At 35.5% G+C, this 23,797-nt stretch overlaps 1 protein-coding gene across 1 annotated transcript; it reads left to right on the top strand.

The window, feature by feature from the left end:
* Positions 1 to 22,806, top strand: LOC110691819 (DNA-directed RNA polymerase I subunit 2-like). The gene is made up of 28 exons (XM_021868774.1): positions 1 to 503; positions 757 to 981; positions 1,080 to 1,156; positions 1,257 to 1,376; positions 3,367 to 3,443; positions 4,247 to 4,310; positions 4,636 to 4,706; positions 6,266 to 6,343; positions 6,435 to 6,480; positions 8,255 to 8,435; positions 8,636 to 8,688; positions 8,788 to 8,864; positions 8,957 to 9,074; positions 10,692 to 10,779; positions 13,084 to 13,199; positions 14,525 to 14,652; positions 14,734 to 14,813; positions 14,925 to 15,166; positions 15,240 to 15,404; positions 15,933 to 16,097; positions 16,191 to 16,265; positions 17,382 to 17,485; positions 17,567 to 17,642; positions 18,458 to 18,586; positions 18,682 to 18,822; positions 19,748 to 19,960; positions 20,451 to 20,705; positions 22,041 to 22,806. The coding sequence occupies exons 2-28, from the start codon at positions 780 to 782 to the stop codon at positions 22,452 to 22,454; spliced, it is 3,555 nt and encodes a 1,184-aa protein (XP_021724466.1). The 5' UTR covers positions 1 to 503; positions 757 to 779; the 3' UTR covers positions 22,455 to 22,806.
* Positions 22,807 to 23,797: the final 991 nt, after the last annotated feature.

Below are 23,797 nucleotides of genomic sequence, written 5' to 3'. Positions count from 1 at the left end.
GCAAATCAATCTCTTTTCTTTGCGTTCTTTGTACTCCATATATATGGTAAAACAAATATACCCTTGTATTGCATGTACTGGGTTAGATGGACCGGCAATGGACCTGAATCTGCCGATTCGGTTCTAATCCGGTCCAAACTGGACCAGTTCAGGTCCGGTTCCCGATCTGGGGTATTTTATGTACACCCTTAATTAAAAGTACGGAGTAAGTAATTAGTGAAAAAAGTAAAAAAAAAAAAAAACCTTACCAATACTCCATAACTAAAGTGGTTTGAAAGTTGAAACTTATTTCATGGTATAACGAATACGGATCCTTAGTCTTGGGTTAATGGACCCTTGAGCGCTTCAGCCCCAGGCAGGCAGTCACCACATTCCATAATCCATAGTCCATAACTCCATACACTAAAACATATTCTCTCTCCTTAAACCCTAAACCCCAAGCCTGTCGTTCAAAATTACTCATCCAGTTCTCCATTGAAGCGCACTTCACGCTAGCTTCTGAGGTAAGTTGTTGTTTCATTTTGTAATCATCATATCAATTTCACAATCTAGGGTTTATCTTTTAATTTAAGTTTAGGGTTCGAAAATCTCAACTATTGGTTCTAATTACTAAGATTATGAAAGATAATAACAACCGATTATGTTGCTAGAAAAGCAAATTATGAACCTTTTTTGATAATTGAATCAAATGTCACTAAAATTACGAGCCTTTACTGATAATTCAGTCAAATTTGGTTACCCTTTAATGTGTTGCAGGGTTTGGTTTATATTACCCTTTAATGTCGAAACAAAACCATGAAAATGGACCTTTTGTCCGTGGGCACAATGCTCGGAAACAACCAGATTTCGAAGCTTTAAAGGAGCTTTTTCAGCATCACATCGACTCTTTTGATCATCTGATAGAGAATGGGTTAGAAACTATGATGGGCAGTTTGAAGCCTGTTACTGTTCGTAATGCCTTTACTGGAGACAAGCTCACAAATATCCTTTTTTAAATTTGAATTTCAGTGTATTTTCATTAGCTATTTGCTTTAAATTTCAGCTTTTGAATTATTTTTTTCCTTTACCTTTTGGTTTACTTTCTATTGGTCATCCAGAGTTGTTTCCTCCTCTTAAGGATAACAAGGGAATGACCAAGGCTTTGCTTCCTTATGAGGTGAGCTTATTTTCGTATAAGTGGTTTACTAACGTATTTTAATTTTCGTGTTTCGGAAATTGAGGTAATCAGCAGATCAATCTATTTTACTTTTTAATAGTGTCGTCAAGCAAAGATATCGTATTCCGGGAAGCTAAAGGCTGATGTTTGCTTCCAATATAATCAAGGAGCTGTTATTAGGGAGAGCTTTAATTTCGGGCAGTTCCCTGTGATGTTGAAGGTTGGTGGATTTCTTCTACATTTTACTTTTTTGATTTAAATTATTTTGCTTGTGGCTGTTCGAGTTGTTGATTGCAATGCACTGTGAAGAATGTGGTTTATACATGACACCTTGAAATCAAATGAATTACCAAATCCTTTTATTGTAAAAGAGAGGTAATCACTCAATGTAAGCATTGAGTCAGTTTTGAATGCGAGATATAGGGCCAGTAAGTATAGAAAGTCAGGTACCGGATGAAAAAATCCATCTGCTTGGTTCGATATGGTTTAAGTATGGTTGCTTGTTTGTTGTTTGTTGGTTGTTTTGGAGAGAGAGAGAGAGAGCTAATGTTTACTATTGCAAAATTGTGGAAACATCCATTTGTTAAGGTCTAAGAATCTTACGAATGAACTTTAAGAGAAAACTAAGGCTCTTATGCTTATATTTTTATGTTAAATCTAACGTACATTTTATGTTTTTGATGATTGGAAATCCATAGGGACTTAAGGAGTAACTTAGATTTTTCTTGCCAAAACCATGCTAAAGCTGATCATTGAGCTTTAGGAGTGTAAATGGAATCATGAAATTCATTTCTTTTGGTCTTAGTTGTGAGAGATGAAGCACATCTTTAGGTGTAAGGTTTTCATGGTTTCAACCCTCAAGAGTAGTTAGTTTTATTTAGATTAGATCAGATTATGAGAATATCTTCATCAGCACCTTGCTTATCCAACCACTTCCACCATTAGCTTACTTAGCCACTGACAGTAGCACCTCATATTTTCCAACACAAAATCTAACTTTACCTGCAATTTTAGGCTACATATATTTATTATTGCCCCATTTCATGTCCTTAGATCTAGAATCGTGGGTGAGAGAAAGAGGATCAGTGAATCCTTTTTTTCTGGATGACTATTAGACTTGTCACCAACGAGTAATTGCTATCCTACAAGGCTACAAGTCTAATGCATCTATGTCAGCCTGTGGCATGCAACAGAGCTGCAGATAGGAAAATACATGTTCTTGTGCTGTGAAATTGACACTTTCTTTTGGCATAGACATGTGAGGTGTGATGTGTATTAAACCACGTTTGGACTAGCTGTTATGGATAAACGTAATTCAATAAAGTTTTGATCTTTTCGACTTAAACAAGAGAAAAAATAACGATTAAAAATCAATTTGATTAACTCGAACTAACTCAAAATTTCAGATTTTCTTAAACTCAATAACATAATTTCATTAAAGAAAATAATACTATTTATAGGCATACAATTCAATGCCCAATAGGATAAACAAAACTAAAAGATAAAAATAATTACTAACAATAAATCTAATTATATATTAAATAGAATTTATCTTAACTAGGAAGTCTTAACTGACTAGTCCTAATTATGGAAACTAACACTAATTCTATCAATCAGCGTAACTTTCGGATTGACGACACTCAATTTCACAATAAGGGGGTGGGTATGAGTCATATGATAGCTTCTATCAAATATATTGGCTTTGGAGGGACTAAGGGCTTCTGTAGCTATGTTCCTTTCAACTAATTTGTGGCTGTTACAGTTTGAGAGGGATGGGAGAATATTCTGTAGCATGTCCAAGATCATGTTTTAAAATGGGCTGGTTGGTTTCCTTGCTTCACTTTGGTTTCTGGGGCCTTTTGTAAGGTTGCTTTAGCAATGTTCAATTTGTTTTATATTCCTTTGTGTATTCTTAGTGTCTTTTGAGAGGCCTTCTGGCCCTTGGTGCCACACCTTCATTTTCTTAATGAAAATAAAATAAAATTCTGTTCTCATTAATTACACCAGCACTCCTTGATTGAGTCACCAACACTGCTTGATTGAGTCACCAACAATGCTTGATCATTCAGTACAACTGAATTTGTTTATAATGATCATTCAAGTACAACTGAATTTGTTTATATGTTTATTTTTAATTTTATTGTGATAGACTCTTCAAGTTTAAGATAATGCTCTGAGATCTGATGGTTTTCTTTTCTGTTTTCTAATAGTCCAAGATCTGCCATCTCAGAAATGCGTCTGCTCGGAAATTGGTTTCTAACAGAGAGGAGGCAGCAGAGATGGGTGGGTGAGTATCCCTGGTTCTATGTGCTGGTTCAAACTTGTGTTTACATGAATTTTTTTTATTTTTTATTTTTCATTTTTATTTTATTTTATTTTTTTTTCAATTGAAAAAGATGTTAGCATTATGTTATTTATGTTAATAGTGTGTGGCAATTTGTGTCAACTCTCAACATATTGCCTCTTGTAAGCCATGCTGGTAAGACATTATTGATGCTCACTGAAAAGCTGTTGAATTTGAATTTATAATTCTCAAGAGACCAAGGAGCTGATGCTGATGTTTTGAAGTTAATCCTCTTGCCTAAAACTCTTTACCACTTGTATTGGAGATACTTCAATTTCTTAAAGAAATATATGGGACAAGGGCTTATAGGCATTATAATATGATTTAGAACCTTTGTAGTACATACTTGTTAATAAGGGTCGAAATGTCCTCCACCATCACATGACTAAGATTAATCTTGTGAGTTTTGACAGTCAATACTGTTACTTCTACTATCAACCATCAATATGAATAATAGGGAGCTTGATTTCAATTAAATGGAAAAATACTCGTAGATTTTAAGATAAACATTACTGCACCTAGTTAGACCCTAGGTATAGCTCCATTGGTGATGCTATTGCTATAATAATTTGAATTGCTAACTCTAGCAACATCATTTCTTATATTAATTTGAATTGCTAGGTGGGTGAGTATCCCTGGTTCTTTCCAGTGGTGATGCTATTGCTATATTAATTTGAATTGCACTTAAGATTGTTGTTATCACTAAAGTTCTCTGGCCTTGTTAACTCTTAGAACTATATGTGCAGGTATTTCATCTTAAATGGGATTGAGAGGATCATTCGACTACTAATAATGCAAAAACGGAACTATGTGAGTGAACAATGTCTCCTGTGCTAATTCGATACGCCCCTTGCTATATGTTTGTTGATATTTTCATTCTTTATGTATGAATTGCTTTTGAAGAGATGTATTATGATTATGACTAATCGATCTATTTGCTTATGCTACCAGTCTTAAAAATTAGTCGTGCAAAGCAATGATGAACTCAATTAGATTACTGTAATCCTGATTGTTGCTGGAGTTATTGTTAACTAGACTGACTACCGTGACGGATCTTTATACTGTTTATATTCTCATAATTTTTATGCTGACTTTCATCCACATAGACTGGCTGACTTTTTCTTTTGTATTTCAGCCGATGAGCATGGTTCGAGGTTCATTTCGTGCTCGTAGAGAAGGTTATAGTGATAAGGCAGTTGCCATAAGGTTTTATGACTTTTATCTACAACTCTTTTCAATCATTTTTGTTCAGTTGTTTTGTTAAGCGGTGGATGTTTGCAAACTTGTCATGTAGATCAGATCATTTACTAATTAGGGTTCTATGTAAATTTCTAACTCAAAAAACATAGATACTCAAAACTACACTCATCTGTTTTCTAAATTCAATCTAGTTTTATTTCGGTCGTCAGATGTAAGGTTTGAATTATCGCTCCATGAACATGCTGTAATCAATCTGTCCCAAAGAATCTGTTGTGCCATCCACTGACCCAGTCAACATACCAAAATCCAATCACTATTAGCTGTGTGAGCCAGTGCCCTACTGCTATGGCATTACCTATGTTTGAAGACCCTTCCCAGAAGCCATCACATTGAGTACATATGCAGTTAAGTAATCACCAGTTGATATCCAGCTCTGATTGAAATTTGATTAACCTTGCCATTCTCTGTGTATTGGGAAAAAAATTCTTGCCAGAAGAGTGTGGTAAAACAACAACAGAGAGTCAAATCAGTGGTAATCAAAAGACCTTGTGTTGTTATGGACTTCATTCATAATGAGATCCTAGCTTTAACATGGAAAATTCAGAATTAGATGAAAGCTCAAAAGGAGAGCGAAGAGAAAATAACTTTGAAGAATGCACTGAAGAGAGTTAGCGCCAATATCTAAGATTAAATCATGACGACGAAATGGTAAAGAAGCTTCTGAAACCTTGGAAATTGAAGGTGTTTCTGGCCACATATGTGTGGTATCTATCCAGATGAATCACCTAAGACCTCAGAAAACAGTGGCCATTAAAGGAATCTTTATGATTCCTGTTGTTAACAGATCGGGAAAGTCAAAGAAAAAAATGAAGCTTAATCTGTATGTAGATCTAGAAGAAAAACGCCATAAAAAGGGACTCTCCTTGTACCTCTAACCGCAATGAGATTTTCACTCTTCAAAACCATTTTCTATTAGAGGCGTGGCCACAAAATAATGGCCAGTGATCAAGACTATTCATCTAAGACCTCAGATTATGTAGTTATTGCCTTATTGGCCACTATCCTGGTGCTAGATATATTCTTGGTCGTTTTGGCATGGTTAACCTAAGTGGAAAGCTTGCCAGTGTGAGGTGTCATATGGTTGGGGTTGATTTAAGGGATGCTTTCTTACCCTTTGCTAGGTATAGGTTGTTGTCTGTATTAAAAGATTTAATTGGTAAACATTTCCCTGGAGAAGGGGGTAGAAAGACGGAAGGGCCCTATGGGAGAATAGGGTCGTGTAAGAGAATTAATTACTCTGTTATTTGGATGACACAAGGGTAGGGGTGAGTTTCCACCAGACTATTTATCCCCTTCACTTCCTTAGACATTTTTTTTGCCTATTAGATCCAGATCTTTCACATGTTGCCATATTTCAGTTTTGTTTGCTTTCATTTCATTGCATTAGCTTCCCACTATATTCCAATTTCAGTTATGGATGCTGTTTTGCCATGTTGCTAAAGTAATTCTGTAATTTCTTTTGGTTTGTTTAGAAAATGCTCATGTTTGTTGTTACCCACTTGTAGATGTGTTCGAGAAGACCAGTCTGCTCTTACTGTGAGACTGTATTATCTCAATAATGGAAGTGCTAGACTTGGATTTGGGTGAGATCTGATTACTTTTATTAAATTGAAGTATGTTGATTATCAGTTTTTGCTGGAACTAAATTAAGATTAATTTGTTTATGCTGTGTAGGATTCAAGGGAAAGAATTCTTGCTTCCTGTGGGCATTCTTCTAAAGGTTACATATAATATATTGTATTAATGACTTTTAGTGTTAATTTGGAATCATTATGCATTGTTTAGCAAATTGGGAGAGGTGGGTTTATATGGATCTTAGAAGAAACTGAGGAGGGCCAATGATGATTTGGTTGGAGGGAGTAAAAATGAAATGTTGATAATGGGCTTGCGTAGCATGTCATTACATAGAAGTGAATGGAGAAAGAATCTTTGTGGACAAAGAGATAAAATCTTGGTTGGCAGCCAACAATGGTAGAGCCAGAAGTTTGAACAAATAAAATCGCATAGTTTTACAAAAATGTAAAAAAAGATACCTTAACACATTGATAATTTAATAGAAGTGAATGGAGAAAGAATCTTTGTGGACAAAGAGATAAATTCTTGGTTGGCAGCCAACAATGGTAGAGCCAGAAGTTTGAACAAATAAAATCGCATAGTTTTACAAAAATGTAAAAAAAGATACCTTAACACATTGATAATTTAATAGCTATAGTTTTAGAACTCTAAAATACTTGTTCATACAATTCAAAATAAATGAAAAAAATACATCAAGTTTAAAATTGAAATACAATTGCTTCCTCGAGTCAGATTTTGAAAGCTACCTATGACGAGGACAACAAATAATATCGCATAGTTTGACAAAAATGTAAAAAAAAAATACCTTAACACATTGATAATTTAATAGTTAAAGTTTTACAACTCCAAAATACTTTGTCATTAAATTCAAATTAAATGAATTCTTCATCAAAAACTTGTATAAACATATCCTTCTTAATAAAAGTGACCATAAGGTGATCACCCATGCTGTTTCACAACTTACTTTTGACATATTTCATTGCGGAGAATACTTTTTACACTTGCCGTAGTAATGGGAAGAATCAATATCAACTTGTTAAGCAAATATGTAAGAGGATAAGTCTTGATTTTAACAAACATCATGGAAAGATAATTAAGTTCATGCGAACTTGAAATCCGGTATCATTGCATATTTTACATGACTAAGTCAACTTGACATTCCAATGTCATTAAATCAAAACTTGAAAAATTTGTCGGGATAAAAAGAGTTATCGAATCAAAACTTCAATATTTATCAAATCGTCCCCTCCTGTTTATATTCTCAATTACTTTCTCTTTCTCTCTCTTCAACCCCCTTTCATCATTTTACGGTTCAACACTTTAACCCATCTACCTCACCCAACAACCTCCAACTTCATTACGCTACCAATAATTTCACTATAACCACCACCCACTCTCACCAAACACCACCTGCACCCCACCTCTATCATCAAAACCACCACAAAATCTAGAGTCCCTAAAACCCCAGCCATTGCCACCACCGCTGGCGCACAATTCCTCTATATCTACGACCCATCTCACCACCACCCTCAATAAGTACCTAAAACCACCGCTCTGTTTGCTGATTTCACGCTCACTGTTCTGATTTTTATTTCTCCTGTAATTTTGTTTTTTCCTTTTCCTCGTTTTACCAATAAAAACCTGATGTTTTATTTTTTTAAAAAAGTGGGTTAGGGGGACAGCTGTCCCCCAATGCTCCCCTTACCCCAACCCCCCCTCCCACACTAGCAGATGACCCTATCTTTTGGAGATTACGGCGTTGTTATTTTTGTTGGTATAAGCACTTTAATATGCCATCTTATCTTGTCTTAGTTCTCGCGGTTTCATTTTATCTGTTGTCTCTTTAGTTGTCATCTTCTTTTACCATTTTGCCTCCTGTGTATATTTTGTTTTTGAAACCATGTGGGACCTGATGGCAGGCATTTATTGAGGCTACTGATCATGAAATATATGTGGCATTGACATGTTCCTACAATGAGCAATATGAGGGAGTAAAAGGGTCTGTCGGCACACAACTTATTGGAGAAAGAGCTAAAATTATTCTTGATGAGCTGCATGGATTATCGCTTTTGACACGTCGCCAATGTCTTGAGCATATTGGTATGATGTAATTTCTGATACATTTGCATTTTCAGCTGTCTGGCCATGTTAATTTTGTTGATTGTTTAATTCATTTCTAACATTTAGAAGTGGGGATTGGATAGTCATTTTGAACATATTTTAGCCATTAGTTCATTCTGATATCAAATCATGTCTAAGACTAGTCGTGCTAAACTGATTCTTTCGTTCATTCATTATAGGACAGAGCTTCCAACCTGTCATGGATGGGCTAGAAAATGAAGGCTATTTAGTTGTAAGTCTTATGTTTTCCATTTTCTTCCTTGATAAGTGGTCTCCGAATTATTGTCTGTATGTTTTGTACATCTCTCATCTGCGTCTTATTTGATTTTAGGTTGGAAACGCTGTGCTAGACGATTTTATATTTGTCCACCTTGGCTCCAATAACTACGACAAGTTCAATCTTCTAATGTTGGCCTCATATTCTCTCATATGTCTATCTATCTCTCTCTCTATCTTTCTTTTTTTCTGCTTTTTCATTGTTAACATGAAATTTGCTTTAGATTCATGTTGCAGAAGCTCTTTTCATTGGTAGATCAGACATCTGTACCAGACAATCCAGATGCGTTGCAAAACCATGAAGTTTTGCAAGCTGGTGAATTGGTGTCCATTTATCTGAAGGTATTACATTTTGCTCTGAACAAAACCATGTTGTTTTGTGTGCATGTGATGAACTGAATTTCCTGGCTTAATATTTCTGATTTAATAATGCAATAATAAAGATGAAAGCTTTAAGATTGATTGATAATGGTGGAAGGGTTACAAAAGATATGTGCATGTGATGAACCGAATTAACTGGCTTAATATTTCTGATTTAATAATGCAATAATAAAGATGAAAGCTTTAAGATTGATTGATAATGGTGGAAGGGTTACAAAAGATAAGTTAATAGCTTAAGGCTATTACTCTCAAATAGTGAGTTTAGCTCACAACTCTCCAAATGGCTTTAGGCCATGACTCTCTCTAGGTTTCCCTAGTAAATTTCTGCCTACCTCTTCCTTTCCCCTCTCCCTCTATTTATACTAAGGCTAAAGACTAATAACCTAATGATACTAAACTTTCTAAAGTACCGCTCCTAAAGCTAGTCTATTACATTACCGGCCACCCAAAGTTCCACCTTGTCCTCAAGGTGGATAGTAGTTTGCACTGAATTTCCGGCCTCAGCAACATTGATGCTTGTTCCAACTCTTGAAAAAGCCAAAACTGAGAATTCATACATGTATGATATCATCTCCGGATTCATTTTTATTGGAAAATGAATGTATGGATAGCTGGTAATCTAAGATTATTCATCAACGACAACAGCAACAACAGCAGCAGCAACAAAGCCTTAGTCCCAAAGTTATTTGGGGTCTGCTAAGGAACTGTCTGCAAAAAATGGAACAAAGAATGGAAAACTGATAAAAATGAAAGAGGAAAAAGAGAAAAAAAATGTAGTGTGAAAAAAACAAAAACAAAACGATGGCAATATAAAGCTAAAATCCAAAAAGAAGAAACTAAGATCTACAGTATAAAACCAAACAAATTCTTCCTCTCTTCTTTTTAATCGCAAAGTTGGAGCTGTCACGCTTGCAAATGCACATTTTATAACATTAATATCTTAAATTATACAAGTATTTTAGTAAAAATTATAAAATTCTGATATTTTGAAAGTATATATCGAGATCAATCTAACAAGATCCCACATTACTATATTTTTTCGAACATATAAATCACAAAAAACGATCAAACAAGTGTGTGTGAATAGTGTAAAATTCCAAGTATTGCATTTTAAAAAAAACGTAGAAATTATTAAACTACTAACCAAACCAGATAATATTTAAAACTAAATTAATTAGATCCAAAAATCTTACCAGAAGATGACCGATGACTAAGCAATTATTCAATAGCGCATCCTTACACTTGGTGAAGTCCTATTTTCCAGCCTGCGAAAACTATAAATTAATATTGAAATCATTTGCACGCACACTTAGCAACAACACGCGAGTTAGTTTTCAAGCCTGAGACTGATTCAGTAACCACTATTTCACCAGGTTAAGGTTTGTCAATCTAATGTTAAACACAGACTGTGGCCGAACAATTTATTGAAACATAACATTAATATGCACACTTCTCACTAATAGCCTAAGAGGACAAGTCACCAAAAACTATCGTAAACTGCTAATAGGCTAATGACTCATATTTCCATTTTTTAATTTTATAATTTGTTATGCTTTACAGTGTTAAGTTTCTTTTCAGGATAAACTACAGGAATGGCTTTATCGATCAAGGAAGATTCTTAATGATGAAATGAGCCAAAAAGGCGAAAAATTTGATCTCAGCAGCTGTATGACATACTCTTCAGCTATTTTTTCTTTGAATGTTGTGTTATTTAATTGTTTCTTCATTTGTTTTGATGTTCGGTAATCTTTTTCTTTTCTGGGCTTGGTGACTAATGACATCTACAAATCATCATAGTTTATTCCTTACTATTATTCATCCATGCATATGAGAGGAAAAGCATCTTTGCTTCATATTAATGTCTTTTAATATCCAAATTAAGTTCCACGTTCCTCATTTAATAAGCTAAACTTTATATGTTTGGATATTGCGTACAAAGTATCATGTAGGTGTAGTGATGAAACTGTCATTTGTTTCGTAATTGTTAACCTAAACTTTATTTGTTTGGATATTGCGTACAAAGTATCATATAGGTGTAGTGATGATCTGCCATTTGTTCTTAATTGTTTAGATGGAGGAAGAGTTCCATCATTTGAGTGGTGGTTGGCTATTGGTGGTGGGTCGTATATTGGGTGGTGGGTCATATGTTAGTGGGTACCATTTTGGTGTGATGACCGTTGGTAAATGATGATTCCAGTGGTTGAAAGTTGATAAAGCCATAAAGGCCTGAAGTGGGGGTGTTGATGGAAATTGTGGTAAAGTTAGGCTGGGATGGTATGGTCATAGTGTAGAGGTGTTTGGGGGTTTAGTGAAAATCATTCGGCCCATGGGGAATCAGAATAGAGGCATTTTGGGGGACTTAGGAACCAAGTGAATGGAAAGGAATCCCGAAAAAGCATCAACCAAACATAATCCAATGGATTTAAGGGTGTTACCTCTTCCTTTTTTGTAACCCCCTACCAAACAGCCCCTAAGAATTCAGAATTTATTAGCTCTGAGTCTTTGAAGAAGCTTTTATATAAATACTGTAGTCTCCTATAATAAAAATGCTTATGTTGATGATTGAATGATATTGCTTGTTTCTCCTTTTGAGATTATCTGACTTAGCTGTGAAAGTAACCACTGTGATTGAATCCTTCGAGTGATACTTGATGGCATTCATTGAAGGCTTTTTTACTATCGATATTCGCTATTATCTCCCTTTATTAATTTTTGTGCTGTCCTCCGCAGATTATCTTCTTATCACCTCATTAAATAATTCATTTAACTTGTTTCAAATGACTCCTTTTTCTTTTATTACCTTTTTGTTTCCTGCACAATTACCCTTATCTTTTAATAATTCCCACTCTTTCTTCTACTACTCATTCTCTCTCTATCCACCTTAATTTTTCCAAAAAAGCCTACACTCTCCTACCAAAAATCTTGTTAAGTTAGCCCTCATTTGCATAACTTTTTGTTTACTGAAATACGTTTGGGCATCTTTGTTTATATATTGATTATTTCTACTGTTATCCCCTCTCTGTGCTACTTTTAAAACATAATTTTTATTTCCGAATGAATAAAACTACTCCCTCCGCCCCTTATAACTTTTCTAGTTAGGGGTTTTTCACTGAAATTATGGAATTTGGGACATCATATAATTAGAAAGTGAATCCTGTCTTTTTTTTTTTTTTTTGTTTTTTTTTTTTTTTGTTTATGACAGAAAAGGAAGATTACATATACTGCGTAATTGAATTCGGGCAGTAATTATACAGTCAGCTAGGATTTGGTTGTATAGGCTGCTTGTTGTTGATTATCGTCTTTACTCCTTCCCTCTATCCCATCCCAATCTCTTTCATTTTCTCCCTCCACCTTCCCTTTCCTTTCTTCCTTCAAATGCTTGAACAAATCTTCCCCCCCTTTTTTTTAAAAAAACCCGGAAAATGAAACCATCAACAGGTGCCGATAGAACCAATGCGTAATGACTGGTGTGGAAATAATAATGATTCCAAACAATTGTAAAAATTGATGACGGGAATGCAAATTCGTGTGTTTCTAGATATGACGAAAGAGAAACAGAGAAAGAAACGAAGTTGAGAGATGAATTTGCAGGTTTTAGGTAAAAATAATTGGAAGCAACAGTTAATAGAGCATTAAATAAGGGTGGTAATCAGTCAAAAAAGCTGGTCTCTGGCAAATTTTTAGTAATTTTTGGGCAGATTCTTAGGGAAAAGGTTAGAAAAATTTTGTCTGTAAAATTTTCCAATGGGGGTATAACTGGAATAAATTATAGCCAATAATGGAAATGGGGAAAACATTTTAGTAAGTTCTTTGTAACATGTTTTCCTCAATTGCTAAGTTTCTACTCCTTTTTCCCTTCCCAACCAAACCTCTCGAATAGCTTATATGTTAAAATATCCTTTTACCGTTGCCAAGCAGGCATGAAATTGATTAATGTGTTATGTGTTTCCTGTGCTCTGAACTAATGCAGTAGGAGATGTCAAGAAGCTGTTAAACAAAAATCCCTCTACACAGATTGGAACTGCTATCGAGAATTTGCTGAAAACAGGAAGATTGGCAACAATGTCAAGTCTGGACTTGCAGCAGGTATAAATGCTCAGAATTATTGCTCTCAGAAATTTAATGTTGTTGATTACTCTTGATGTTGAGCTCATATATAGTATGGTTGTATGGAATGCTTCTTGAAGTCCCTTAGCTCCTAGTGAGCATTTCTTTCTTACATTTGGTAGTTTTAAGCAAACTGGGGTTATTCTGGATCCTGATTCTCTTTTTACAATCTGGTACCTGTTCCAGTATATTTTTATTTATTTATTTATTTTATTTTTTTTATGTATCTTAAGAACTCTACAAACCCTATGAGATTAAAGGAGCTGATTTACATGAGAGTATAAAATAATGTATATACATTAATTTTGTCTTTGTTGTCTGTATATTTTAGTGAAACTCATTTCAAGTTGTGGATAACCTCCAAGTCACATAATGAACTTGGTGTTTGAGATGTCAACATTATATTATTGAGAAGAGTCCATTACTATCTTTTATCTGGACACATTGAGCAAATACTCCCTCCGTTTTTTTAGTGTTTACACTTTGACTGGCTATATTTTAAGGTAATTTAATTGACTTTAATATAATAAAATGTAATTGGGGTACTAAAAGTTATAAGAAAAGATATTGGGGTGTAATAGACTAACCTAAGGAGGGTCAGTATTGGTAGTCTAGTCTAGTACTATTAGGTTAGTAGTCTTAAGCTTTAGTATAAAGAGAGAGAGAGAGAGAGAGAGAGAGAGAGAGAGGGAGGGGGGGGGGGGGGGAAGAAAAGCATAGGCAGAAATTTATTAGGGAAACCTAGAGAGAGTTATGGCCTCAAGCCATTGTTGGAGAGTTGTGATTAATAGCCTTTAGCTATTAAACCCAACTTTTATAATCCTTGTCCACTGTCGATTAATATTAAAGCTTTCATTTTGTTATTTCTTCTTATTAAATCAATAGAATAAAAAAAATTCAGATCATTTAGTTAATTTCAGTTCATGACATGGGTTTAAGTAGTTTACCGAAAAGTAAGGGATGTGAGAGGAAATAAATAATAAAATGTAGTCATGGGTTTGAATGGGGACCATGAGATGAGAGAGATATAATATTAAAATGTAGTAGTTTGCCAAAAATGGAAGTGTATAAAAGTACGACTGCTTATGGTAAGTGTAACACTCGAATAAAGAAGTGGGAGTATAGTAAAAGTTATGTATTTGAACATATATGAGTCACTAGTTTATGTTGTCTAGTCTGTTGAGCACTTTGTTTGTGTGCAGGTAGTTTGTTTCGAATTACTGAAATATGGTGACCGTAATGTTTTTCCTTGTGCTACTTTTCCACCTTGGAAATTTCTAACCTTTTATGTTTTTCATATTCAGAAAGCTGGCTTTGCTATTCAGGCTGATAGGCTGAACTTCCTGCGTTTTCTTTCGAATTTTCGAGCTGTTCATCGAGGTGCTGCATTTGTTGATGCTCGTACTACTACCGTGCGGAAGCTGCTTCCTGAGTAGGCTTTCTTACTTAAGTTTTTTCTCATCTACAAAAGTGGTCTCTTCATTTATTGTTTAATAGTTTTAAATTCATGCAGGGCTTGGGGTTTTTTGTGTCCTGTGCACACTCCTGATGGAGGGCCTTGTGGATTGCTAAATCATTTGACCTGTACATGTAGTAAGTGCTTACATTGGCTCTATAATGTTCATGTAATTATAGAGTTATTCTGAGTTTCTTATCATGGTAGAATCTAAAAAGTGCATCGTGTGTTTTATTACCTAAATTCAGGAATTACATCCTTCTTTGACGATCAAGGTGAAATGAAAAACTTTGTCACAATGAGATCCTCTATCATCAAAGTCTTGGTGAAGATGGGAATGAAATCATCATTGCCAAAAATTGTCCAAGCTGGTCCTCCTGAAGTTATTTCTGTCCTCCTTGATGGGCGAGTAATTGGAACCATACCGTCTGGTCAAGTTGAGGATGTTGTCAAACACTTGCGGAGATTGAAGCTGTCTGCAGCCACAGTGGTTTGTTTCTGGGCATCTGTGTTATTACTTGAAGTATGTTTGCATCATTATCTTATGTGCTCACATGTTGCAGGTTCCATGTGATCTGGAAGTGGGCTATGTTCCATTGAGCTTTGGTGGTGCTTATCCTGGATTATTTTTATTTACAAATCCTTCTAGGTTTATTCGTCCAGTTAAAAATATCTCTATTCCTTACGAAGATAGTAATGATATTGAACTAATTGGCCCATTTGAACAGGTACTGGCTTACTCTGTACACTAGATCCACTTGCTTTTATGCAGTTACATGGCTGAATGGCTAGATTGATTAAATTTACCTGTTTCCCATAATATAAAGTATGTTGGATGACAAGTCAAAAAGCTCTGACAGTCGTTTGGGCCTTATTCTTCTCATGTGTTGTCTTTAGGCTTGTGTTTCTTTAACCTCCCCTCCCTCTTACTATCGTTTTTTTAATTTTCTCTTATTTGCCCCCTTTTTTGAGTTATTTTCTTTTCAAAGAAGGGTAAAATAAGGGCGAAAGGGGAAAAGAGGGAATCGAAAAATACTTATTGACAAATAAGGGGAAAAAAGGGAAACACACCTCTAAAGTAACATCTTGTGAAAAAGAGGTTACAACTGACTGCCAGAGATAAATTTTCTCCCTTGTTTATTTACATTTCCATACGGCCACTTGGAGCATATATAAACGCATTTGGTGATTCTTCTGCTGTTGCATCATATATGCTGCTTACAGCAGTTCTTTATATGTTTCCTTCATTTTTTAAGGTATACATGGAAATTCAATGTCCTGATGGTGGAGATCAAGGGAGACGAGAAAATTTTCCTGCAACTCATGAGGAAATACATCCTACAGGGATATTAAGTGTTATTGCTAATCTTACGCCATGGTCTAATCACAATCAGAGTCCACGTAATATGTATCAATGCCAGGTTTGTCCTAAAATATTTGTTTGATCCCTTCCGCTACTTGCTATTCTTTTAGTAACTTATATGCTTATTTTTCTCAACATTACTTAACTTTAGATGGCAAAACAAACTATGGCCTTTTCGTCTCAAGCAATTAAGTTTCGTACAGATCAAAAGGCATATCATCTTCAGGTATGTTGTATTTTACTTTTTTCCTCTGAAGAACGGTTTTTTAAAGATTTAAAAGAGGAATACAGCTAGAGGACAAGATTTGTTGTATTTTATTACATTTAATGTTATGTTTGCAGATGTGTGTTTTGTACTGCATTATTCCTTTTTTTATGGCTGTTTTGTGCTTGTTTCATATCATATACTGAAGCTTCTTTAGATCAATTGCGGTCAATGGCTTGTTACATTCTGATGAATTTACTGCTTCAGTAAAGCTTAATACATTAGAGAATATGTTATTATTTGTATAGAAAGTAAAATCTGTTAAAATGTAAGCTTGATACTTCTGTGGATAACTTGTGAGCTCTATGAGATCAGCTTCTTCACTCCCATCCATATTCCAAAAAGTTAGATTAGAGTAGAATGCTGAAAGAGCTTATTGTTTCCTTGCAATGGTGCTCCAAATTACTCAAATGGAAGCAAAGGAGTATATTATAAACTTTGTTTTTTTTCTCTCTCTCTCTCTCTGAAATGGTGCTCCAAATTACTTAAATGGAAGCGAAGGGTCAAGACTACTTCTCCCCTTTCTCATCTTACAGAAGCTTCTGTTATGGATGTTCGTTAATCCAATGTTTGGAGGTTGTTGAGGAATTTGTTTGAGAAAGAAGCTTTGCATTTGAAGTTTGATTTGTTGAATTGAAGTTCTCTTTGCATAAAAGTAGGTGTATGTTCAGCAAAATGATTCAATAATTTTGAAGCATAACTTATTTTTATTGTTCTTAATTTTGTTATCTTAAATATATTTTAATGGTACCCTTGGTAGATAATACTCATACTATACTGGGTTGTCCTGTAAAAGCTCTCATCTTTTCTATAACACTGTTGCTTTATGGTTTATATGGGCTCTAATTTGAATGCGACCATATCATATCTTTAGTTTATATGGGCTCTAATTTGAATGCGACCATATCATATCTTTAGTTTTGAAGGGTTAGAGCATTGTGACTATAATTTATTTATGCAGTAATTGTTTTGTTTTCTTCAACCTTTGAGTAAATAAGCTCTCAGCTTGATCTTTATTTTGGCTTATTTTGTTCTCCTTTTGTTTCCACAATAAATAAATTACTTGGGTCTTTGCAGACTCCTCAAAGTCCGATTGTGCGCACAGGTTCCTACACCAAGTATTGCATCGATGAATATCCTTCTGGGACCAATGCAATAGTAGCAGTTCTGTCTTATACTGGGTACCCCTAACAAATAAATATATGTTGAAATGTATCTTGATGTTCCATATCCACATTAACTCATGTCCTTTCTTTCTCCAGATATGATATGGAAGATGCCATGATTTTGAACAAATCATCTGTTGATCGTGGGATGTGTCATGCTCAGATATATCAGGTTTCTTTTAAATCCCCCCTACCTCTTTTTAAGCCTTATTCTACTGTTAATATCTGTTAGCAATACTTGTTCAATTCTGAAGATATACTAATTATGTTGTGAGCAGTCAAGTATATTAAGGATAGTATTGTACAGTCGATTTTGAAGGAATGCTATTATAAGTGACTCCTTCAAGTCTAGAAAGGATTGTCCTGAACATCTTCTCCTTGCTCCTTGAAGTCACATGAGCAAACTTGCTGAAAAGGGCATAGCTGGTTTTAAAAAAACCCATCTCTTTTGCCTGATGTTCTTGATGACGACTTGATCCTGCCCAGGATGCCCATAGTGAGTAATGGCTAGAAGTATGTATATCTGGTCCCTTTTGATAGCTAATTTTATAGTCACAGGGAGGGTCAGATACAAGTTACTTGTGCTTGTATGATTGTATCTATGTCATTGGTCTGGCTAGTTCATATTACAACAATGAATTAACATGTTTAATTGTCCTTGTTGTTAAAGCCATTGTTTAGGAGTACCCTTAGTCTGCAAAGGGTACTGGATGAAACTATATATGCCACTATGCCAGGGCCTCTGGTTGTAGCCTTATTGCCATGCTGTAGATCTTATTTGAGCCTTGGCAGGGCCCTTTAACACTAGATCTTATTTACCTATAAAAAAAATTTATTTAGAATATATGTTCCCAGCTCAATAACCAGTAGAGATATTGGTCATGAGGAAATCATTTAGCATATTTTCCAGTCAACTAAAAATATTAATTCTGTTCACTTTCTTAATTCCTTTTTATTTTGCATCTGCTCATCTGATTGGTGTGGCAGACAGAAACTATTGATTTGACTGAAGACGGCAGCAGATCTGATCGTTCCAGCAAAACTTTTCAAAGAAGTACTGTTGATCAATCAGCACATTCGTTGATTGATATGGATGGACTTCCCTACGTTGGGCAGGTTGTTTTGTGTTTTATTTGCATTAACCTTGCCCTTTTAGTCTTTTACAAGGTTTTCATGATTCATATGGAAGCTAACAATTTACTTGCATTCAGGTAATACATCCTGGTCAGCCATACTGCAGTGTGTACAATAGCACAAGTGGCACAGTATTTACTCACAAATTGAAGAGTTCAGAGACGTCTGTGGTTGATTATGTAGGCATTGATGGAAAGAATAAAAAAGAACTTCAAAAGGTACTTTGTGTCCTTTAAATGGCGATGTCTTTGATTGAGATAACGAACTGCAAATACCAATGTTGTATTATGCACCACATAATACAACATTGATATGCCTTGTTTGTATTCAAGTATAGTGTGTTCTTTGTTGTGTGACTCAGTTTTTTGTATCCGCCCAAGGTATATGGCTAGAGGACCCAACCATTTTCCCTATGTTACTCAAAATTTACGGGTACTTTCCTAACATGGGTAGTTTAAATGTAACCAAGAGTCCATCCATAGGATATTGTTTTGAAGAGTATGGAGTGGGGACATCACTTTCTTGCTAATAAGAGTATTATTTTGTTTATTGTTAGCAGTATAATGTGTACTGGTATACAACAACAAAACCATAGCCTTATTTTCAAATGGATGGGTGTGTTGAAGAGTAGAGAGAGAGAGAGAGAGAGAGGGGGGGGGGGGATTGTTTCATATGATAATATAATGTAAGTGTCCAAATTTGGGATATGGACTCCCAGGAATGATTAATATAAAATATATATTATTTAATTTTTGTATATATTTTCCACCTATATTAAAAAGAATAAGGTAACTTTGTTTTCGTACCCTACTATTAGAGATTTTCAAGTTAAGCCTATCTGTCTACATGAGTTTGGGTTTGAGATTAAGAGTGCCAATAATAGAATAAATATTTGGAAGTGGATACTGGATAGAGAGAGAAACTTATTAGAAAATGAAGGGATGGAGAGACAAAAGGGGTTAGTGTTATAAACATAGAAGTATGAAAAAATACTTTGGATAGCAGAAAATTAGAAGTGTTAAAAAATCAGGGATAAAGGAGTATTCCTGTTTCTCATATTGCGTTCTCGGTTTGACTGTTTAATGGTTTTTACATGCCTTGGTGACAGCTGAAAAGATTATGGATTCTTTCTTTGGTTCTCAGGCTAATATTCGGTTTCGACGTCCAAGGAATCCTATTATCGGGGACAAATTTAGTAGCAGGCATGGGCAAAAAGGTGTTTGCTCTCGGTTGTGGCCAGATATTGATATGCCATTTTCTCATAGTACTGGGATGCGCCCCGATCTTATCATCAATCCGCATGCATTTCCTTCAAGGATGACAATTGCAATGCTTTTAGAATCCATTGCTGCTAAGGTAAACAGCAAGTCAGTTTATATTTTGTTGGTTTTCTACTGCTGTGTTAGCCTTCTGATTTCCAACTTCCAATTTGTTCTGAGGTATGGTAGATAGCCTGCAGGCCACAACATGATTATAGCTTTCCTGAGACGTTGATTCTACTCTGGCTCCATCTAGTTAGCTAAAGCTTGCTACTCTCCCTTTTAGGGTTCTTTTTATATTCACTATGTTAATTTGGGTACACTGTCCATGATCACAAAATTGATAAGAGTTTTTTTTTTTTTTTTTTTCCCCCTGATCTTTTGGGATTGTTTATGAATAGTTTTGTTTCTGATCTTAATTCAAAGGGGAAAATTGGCTTTTGATTTATGCTTGATACATACAAGTGATAATTGAGTGCTTTCTGATTGTGGGGCAAACAGTATTTGTTGTTGTGTTCTTGACTGCAGTTGTGATGTTGGCAGTTGACACTTGACACCTAATGTTTTGTTCTCTTTTATTTTTACAGGGTGGCAGCTTGCACGGTAAGTTTGTTGATTCAACACCATTTGAAGACTCACTCAAGAAAGCTAATGGAGAGCATGGATCCGAATCAAGTTCACTTGTTGATGAACTTGGAACCATGTTAACGGCTCAAGGATTTGATAGATTTGGTACTGAAGTATTGTATAGTGGAGTTTTTGGAACAGAACTAACGTGTGAGATCTTTATTGGGCCTGTTTATTATCAAAGGTTGCGGCACATGGTTTCAGACAAATTCCAGGTATGTCTGTCGACTGTCGCACATTCTTTTTTTTTTGTTGAGATGTACACTTCAGTTTTTCATGTTCACTTTCTTTCTCCAACTATTGCACCCTGCAATTTTCTTGCTTTTCTCGTAGAAGGCATCACAGTTATTTATAGGTAGGGAACTAGCATCAAATGTGAAAAATGCACAGGCTTAGGTTATATTATCATAGATTGGCAAATGTGCCTTGTGTTTGGGAAGAATATCGTGAAGAAGCTAAATCAAAAGTACTTAACTCTGCTGGGCTCCAGTTCTTCAGCTGTTCACGCCTTTATAAGCATTTTTCTAATGTGAATTTTCTGGATGGTCCCTGACTTGTGCTGGGATTTTTCTGTTGCTGACTCCACTATCTCAGTCTGCCAACTTCCAAACTAAAAGTGGCCCAGGAATTCCTCTAAGACTTTCGACAACCTTGTTGGGCTGGATCCTTCAACAGGCTCTTCAATAGTCAACTACTGGAAGCCAGCCAGCAACAAAGCAGAAATTCCCGCCAGCAAAGTGGAAGTTTCCCAAGCCTGGGTGTCCATTTCTCTCGTCCTTTCCTTTGTGCTGCCTTTTTCTTTGTGTTTTAGCATCCAAACAAAGCTATTATAATCCAATATACCTAAAGTAGGGGCGGGAGCTTGAATGAAATTCCCGGTCTACACTGAAAGCTTCTATAGTAGACTCATTTTGAGAAGGCTTCCTCTTTCAGATTAGAATAGTAGTATACTTGTCAATATATGATAGTTAAGAATATAATAGTGAACCACATGGAAACCATTTCAGCAAAATAAGCTGTGCATGCTTGCATGTTAAAGTTATATATTTTTTTTTTCTGTTTTGGGTTTTTTTTGTGAAAGTCCTTGTGATTCTTGCATTCTGGTATGTACAGACTACAGTTTTAGAAAATTTCGTAGTAGTGTTTTTGTTTCATGCATACGTTCAGCTATGCTGCATTTTTGAACTTGCAACTAATTTAAACCAAAAATGCCCTGTTCCTGCTCATGTGACCTGTCATCATTTATTATTGATGAGTTGAGATGTGAGATTTTTACTTCTGTAACCGGAATCTGTTGCTGGTTTTAAGGATGCATCCACTCACATAGACAAGGAAATGACACACCCAACCAACTTTGACAACCCAATATTGACTCTATCCTTGGTGGGGCCTCAATTGTACTGCAAACCAGTCTTACCCAGAAGAAGATAGTCAGAAATTATGCCTGAAATGTGTGACTTCCACTTTTTATTATCCTTGGGCACAAAGTTTACGTGACCATGACGTGTTTGTTAAGTTAATCACCTTTTCCCTTTCTTCTCACTTCACAGGTTCGTTCAACTGGAACAGTGGATCCGATAACACGACAGCCTATAAAAGGTAGAAAGCTTGGTGGAGGTGTTCGGTTTGGAGAAATGGAGAGGGATGCGATGCTTGCCCATGGTGCTGCTTATTTACTGCATGACAGGCTACATAAAAGCTCAGATTATCATGTTGCTGATGTGTGCTCTCTTTGTGGAAGCATCCTCTCTGCAACTATTATCGAACCACACAAGCAGGTGGTGCAAAAAATTAATGGGCTACCTCCTGCAAGGGCTCCCAGAAAGGTTTTTTGCCATTCTTGTCAGACCAGCAAAGGAATGGAAACAGTCGCTATGCCTTATGTTTTTAGATATCTAGCAGCAGAACTGGCCGCTATGAATATTAAGATGACCCTCGAGCTAAGTAATGGAGCAGGAGCTTGATATGGAGTCTGACACCTATGATGAAGCTAAATAGCAAGTTGTATCATTTGATGCAGGGCACTTGGAAATTAGAAAGTAGTACATATCTTCCTGAATTGATGCAAGGGGTGTGATGCAAGGATCGGATTTACATGGTACAAACTCTCTGCCCAGCATATTTATCTGAAGAAGATCAAACCCCCAGGGGTTCCGAAAGCTCACAGTTTTGCTAAATTATACAACTTCCACATTTTACAGCAAGGGTGGAAATTGTACTAGTTGTATTCTTAAGTTTATACATAGTATATTCTTTTTTGAAATGAGATTTTATTTTTTAATCCTGAGTCCCCCCCTCTCCGTCTCTCTTGTTCAATCCTGTCGTTTTCATCTTATTGATTCTGCACAAGTATCGTTTTTTGTTTTTTTTTTTTTTGGAAAATTTGTCAAGAATAAGTTAACTTTTGTGCGATTTGCTTAAAATAAGCCAACTATTAAATCCCACCCCGAAAAACCCCGCACCCAATTGAAAAAAAACCCCACCCAGAAATTCGTTAAAAAAAATGAGAGGGGAGGAGCTGTCGAGTGGAGGTGGTGGTAGGAGGGGATCAGAGAGAGGGAAATGGATTGGCGGTACAGTGCTCGAGCTTGAGTTGATGTCAGCATAGGGCATAGCTAGCGACATAGGAGCCGACGGTGGTGGAGAGGCATGTGTGTTGTGGTCTGCGCGGGGGTGTTTAACTAGGGAAGGAGAGGATGTTTGTTTTAAAAATAATTAAAAAGAATTTTAAGAAAAAATTAAAAAGAACCAATTATATTGGACATAAGGCATAGTTAACCTAAACATCAGATTACCTCCATAACTATTCGATCATATCTCATTATAGGAAGATATATTTAAAGGCTGACTTAATAATAGTTAATCAAACGGTTGGATTATTTTGAGCTAATGGTGCAAAGGTTGACTTTTTTTTGACAAATTTTCCTTTTTTTTTTTTTTGGTTTTAAAAAAGCTTCGCGCCAATCAGTAAAAGTGTCTAGTATGGCAGTGGGTATGAAGGTGAAGCTCGTGTTGTATAAAATAGTTAGAAGTATTATTAGGGGTGAGCAAACCGGGTACCCGGTCAAAATTTTAGGATCCGGACCCGGAATTGGTTGGGACCGGGTCCTAAAATTTAGAAATTGGAATTGGTTCCACCGGGTCCCGGTTCCGATTTCGGGTACCCACTTATATATATAAGTGTTGAAATATACTACAAATCATAATATTTTTTTTGGTTTATTTTTACTTTTAGCGTTTAATACTTATATTTTTATTTACATTAAGCTATTTTAATTATATTAAATATTAATATTTTTTTTTTATT

This window comes from Chenopodium quinoa, unplaced genomic scaffold, assembly GCF_001683475.1.
Source record: "Chenopodium quinoa cultivar QQ74 unplaced genomic scaffold, ASM168347v1, whole genome shotgun sequence".
Classification (NCBI taxonomy): domain Eukaryota; kingdom Viridiplantae; phylum Streptophyta; class Magnoliopsida; order Caryophyllales; family Amaranthaceae; genus Chenopodium; species Chenopodium quinoa.
This window is presented reverse-complemented; position numbering and strand designations above follow the sequence as displayed.

Coding starts and splice junctions, on each gene's coding strand:
- LOC110691819 (XM_021868774.1), top strand. CDS start 780: ATGTCGAAACAAAACCATGAAAATGGACCTTTTGTCCGTGGGCACAAT. Junction 1,157..1,256: donor AGGCTTTGCTTCCTTATGAG/GTGAGCTTATTT, acceptor ACTTTTTAATAG/TGTCGTCAAGCAAAGATATC. Junction 8,865..8,956: donor GACAAGTTCAATCTTCTAAT/GTTGGCCTCATA, acceptor AATTTGCTTTAG/ATTCATGTTGCAGAAGCTCT.